This window comes from Zeus faber (genome assembly GCF_960531495.2).
Source record: "Zeus faber genome assembly, chromosome: 20".
NCBI classification, from domain to species: domain Eukaryota; kingdom Metazoa; phylum Chordata; class Actinopteri; order Zeiformes; family Zeidae; genus Zeus; species Zeus faber.
The window spans coordinates 5,942,622-5,947,097 of NC_137207.1; the positions used below are offsets into that span (position 1 = coordinate 5,942,622).

The 4,476-nt window shown below is 36.9% G+C and overlaps 1 protein-coding gene across 1 annotated transcript; it reads right to left on the bottom strand.

The window, feature by feature from the left end:
- Positions 1-620: 620 nt before the first annotated feature.
- On the bottom strand, positions 621-2,094 carry hbae5 (hemoglobin, alpha embryonic 5; the record flags this gene model as incomplete). The annotated part of the gene is made up of 3 exons (XM_080020977.1): positions 1,981-2,094; positions 1,625-1,832; positions 621-749 (listed from the first exon to the last, which is right to left on the bottom strand). Exons 1-3 carry the CDS (start codon positions 2,073-2,075, stop codon positions 621-623), a joined length of 432 nt encoding a protein of 143 aa, XP_079877103.1. The 5' UTR covers positions 2,076-2,094.
- Between the last annotated feature and the right edge of the window lie 2,382 nt (positions 2,095-4,476).

The window sequence follows — 4,476 nt, forward strand, 5'->3', positions numbered from 1 at the left end:
GTTCTTCCTCGCTTATCGACCAATCCACTTAACGACCTGGTCCTCAGAACGGAACTCGGTCGTTAAGTGAGGAGTACACGTACGCTTATAATGATCTGAAATTGTATTTATTTATTTTTAATTTGTATTAACTACCGAAGTTAATGATCTATACACGTATTGATATTTTTTATCAGTTCCATTTTTAATCGAACTAAGTAATATCATTTTTTATGATAAAATAATTGGATGATGTCGAATTGAATAAAAGAAGAATACAACGAATACAATAATAGGATTATGAAATACAAGAGGTAAATATTGGACTTTTAACAATATTGTATTTATTTGGTCAAGATTTATAAACGCTTCACTAAACGTTTCATGCTGCTTTTTTAAGCACCATGGCGAGATCAATCTTCATCCTGTGCTCTATATCTATCATACATTTTTGTATTAAATACACATTTCACACATGCATGTCATAACCACAAATTGTAAAAATAAAAATAAAATACAATTGAAAAAAAAACGCCAGAGGCCAAAGGAGTCATTTGTATCCGTTTTTATTTTCTGAGACCCGGTCCCGTTGACCCGGAGGGGGCGCCACGGAAGGATGGACTCCGTGCTTGGGAGGCTTCTTAACGGTACTTCTCGGCGAGGGCCAGGGCCAGCTGAGCCAGGAACTTGTCGACGGAAACGTGCACCTGAGGGATGAAGTCCTCGGGGAACAGGATGGCCATCACCACCAGGATGCAGTGGGTGAGGATCTGAAGGGGGGAGAACAGAAAACGTTTCTTATTCGAACATGGGAAAAGCACACATCGAATAATAAGAATGATAACAATAATAATGATGATGGTAGTAATCGAATGTTTCTGCGATGTAAATAACAAAAGAGGGTTGCGTTTATCTGCGTAACGTCATTTTTGCATTTAGGCCGACGTCTTTTGCGTCATCTAGCTTTGGCACCTTTTTTTCTTAAAATATATTTTTGAATTTTGCCGCCTTTCCCCCCCCCTTTTTTAAAAACATAGAATTGAGATTTTAGCGTCTATGTTATATATATATATATATATATATAACATATATTATATAATATATATAATATAATATATATATATTATATTATATATTTATATATTTATTTATATTTATATATTTATTATATAATATAATATATATAATATAATATATATATATAAATATAATATATATATATATTATATATATATATATATATATATATATATATATATATATATATATATATATATATATATATATATATATATATATAAAATAGACGCTAAAATCTCAATATTATATAATATATATAATATAATATATATATATATATATATATATATTTTTTTTTTTTTTTTTTTTTCATTTAAAATAAATATTTCTATAGTTTTGGTTTTGACGTCTTTTTTTTTTTTTACTTAATGACAATTTAATTATGTTTTGTTTGTTTTTTTCATTTTGGCCGCGTCGAGTTTATTGTTTCGATCTTGCTTTCGACCCCTTTAAAACAAAACAAAAATCGATAGTTTGGGGTTGTTATGAATAAATGACGACGACCAAAAAAGAACAAGGTTACGCTGTAATGATATATATATATATATATATACATATATATAACCTTGAAGTTGACGGGGTCGACCCTCAGCATGAAGGCGTGCAGCTCGCTCAGGCTCAGCAGGCCTCCCTTCAGATCGTCCAACTTGGTCACGGCGTCGTACACGCCGTTCATGATGGTGATCCCGTGCTTCTTCACCGGGGCCGAGTTGGGTCCCAGGTCCTTCCAGTGGGCGAAGTAGGATTTGGTCTGCGGGTACACCGCCACCATCCTTGGAGAGACGCCATGCGGTTGGAAAAAACAGCCACAGCTCCATCAACCCAACTGAATGACGTACATTTTAAAATACTCAACATGAATGCAATAATAATAATAATAATAATAATCATAAAGATATTAACAATTAAAATCCTTCTCACCTGGAAAGGGCATTGCTGCCGATCTCCTCCTTCCTGCTTCTCACTTTGTCGAAGAAGGCCCTGACGGTGGCCTTGTCCTTGGGGCTCAGACTCATGGTGCTTGCTTTTGGGGGGTTTATGGGGGACAACAGCTGGATCGCCATCGGGTGGTCTTATTATGGGACGCGGGGCTTCCCAGCCCGCCCCCAGCTCCGCGCCTCTCCGCTCGCCATTGGCCGAGGGAGATGCAGATGATGGAGAGAGATGCAGATAGTGGGGTTTCTGTGAATTGCGGGGCGTCGTCTCCCGTTATCTGATGAGGCTTCGTGGGGAAACGCATTGTTGGGAGCGGCGAGGTTCTGACTGGGCCGGGTTGATGGGCGTAGACGCGTGACAGTGTCAATAAATATAGAACTATGTCTGGTGAAAAATGGAATTGAATTAAATAGAAATTATGAATGAGCAATGAATTTCATGCCACTCATGCTCGTCTTCCCCTCCATAGTTATGATTATGATGATGATGATTATTATTAGTTTATAGATAATATAGATATATAGATTTATAGATAATAATATCAACAATATTATTATTACTATTACTACAACTATTATTATTATTATTATTATTATTATTATTATTATTATTATTATTATTATTATTATTATTATTATTATTATTATTATTATTTTATATAGCAGAGGTAGTAGTAATAGAGTTGTAGTGGTATTGTAATTATTATGGTTGCTGTTATTAATAATAATCATTATCACACTATTACAAATACTACTACTACTACTACTAGTACTACTACTACTACTACTACTACTAATAATAATAATAATAATAATAATAATCGTATCATCATCATCATCATCATCATCATCATCATCATCATCATCATCATCATCATCACAAATATAGATATAAGTAATAAGAAGTAATTTACCCCTGGGATTATTAAAGTATTTCTGATTCTGATTCTGATTATAACTGCAGGCAGCAGGGGGGCAGGGTAGTCGCCCCTTTGTTGAAGTTGAATGGGTGAATGTGCCTTGGCTCTTTGTTCCGGTGTGTTTTGTGACTGTAGGAGCTAATTCGTTCAGCCTGGTCACAGTGTATTTTTGCGATGGGGCAGTGTTTGCGGCTGTGGGTGGGTTTCCTACGCCGCAACTAATGGCGGTTTTCATTCTGAAGGAGGGCTGCATGATTGTGGCTGAAATGATAATCACGATTATTTTAGTCTGTATTGTGATCACGATTAATTTGGACAATTATTAATGCATTTTGGGGGGCATAATTGTTTTATGGCACTTTGCAAATCAACAGAAAGCTGCCTTCACAGTAATAATGTATTTTATAAATCTATAAATAAATAAACTAAGGTTAGTGGTTTAACTGACTCCAATTCTAGAAGATATATAACAAAATTAATTGTTTGGCTCTGGGCAAAAGGCTTCGGCCAGGTAGTCTCCCAGGCCTCAGTTTGGTGTCGGGGGTAGGTGGTGTGGGGATGGTGTGGTGAGCAGCCACACGTGACCTGGATCTAGGTGATTGGGATCAGGGTGGCTGCATAACCGTTGCACATTGGTTGGGCTCAGGAGCAACAGGTTAAAAACCCCCATTCCCACACACACACACAGGATAGGAGCCCTGTCATGACATGTTCTATCTGCTCCTGGGCTCATTCCAGCTAGCCCACTCTCTACAATAAACTGATATTTACATGCTCCGGTCTTCTGTTTCTCTTTGCAGGAGGTCCCTGAAAACGCCACCTGGGTGGCGTGTAGTGGTTAAACTGCCACAATGAGTGGCAGTTTAACCACTGGTGGCATGTGTCTAACAACAGCAAGTCAAAATGTTTTGTGATGTGTTGGTGGTGCGTTTTAGTTTCTACTTATTGCAAATGATAACATTCCAAAGAAGCAGCTGTCATCATCCACAGTTGCCATACATTATCTTTTGTTTCACAAGGATCACCCATTGCAATTGCTTTATGTATGTGACTACGATTATTGGGATGAGTCATATTCAATTTCAGGCAAAGTTGCAATAACATCATATATGTTTGAGTTTGTTATACAACTAATTATATCGGCAAAATTGATCACAGACTGAGACATATTATGTTGGCCTTCCAATCCATGGGGTGCTTTGGTCATCTTTGGCAGATTTCTTTGCAACTGGACTGGGTGTTGTGTTATGTCAATAATCTGTTTGTTTAGTCTGGTGATTTCAAATAAGGGTTGGCTTTCATTGAATGAGTGACGGTATGACAGAAATGCCTGGAAACACAGTCAATGTTGTTGTAATAAGCTACAAAGCGGCTGGGTGAGTCATACTGCAAATATCCAACAGTGCTGCATGCGTGTGAATCTACCTGCATAACATGATCCCTGTTTAATAATTGGACATGTATTGCCGGTAATTGTTAATAAGCATGCGTCATTATTTTCCAGTGATCTCTGAATGGCTTTACCAACTGGTATGGCTATATTCCGTCCTGCAAAGTCATCA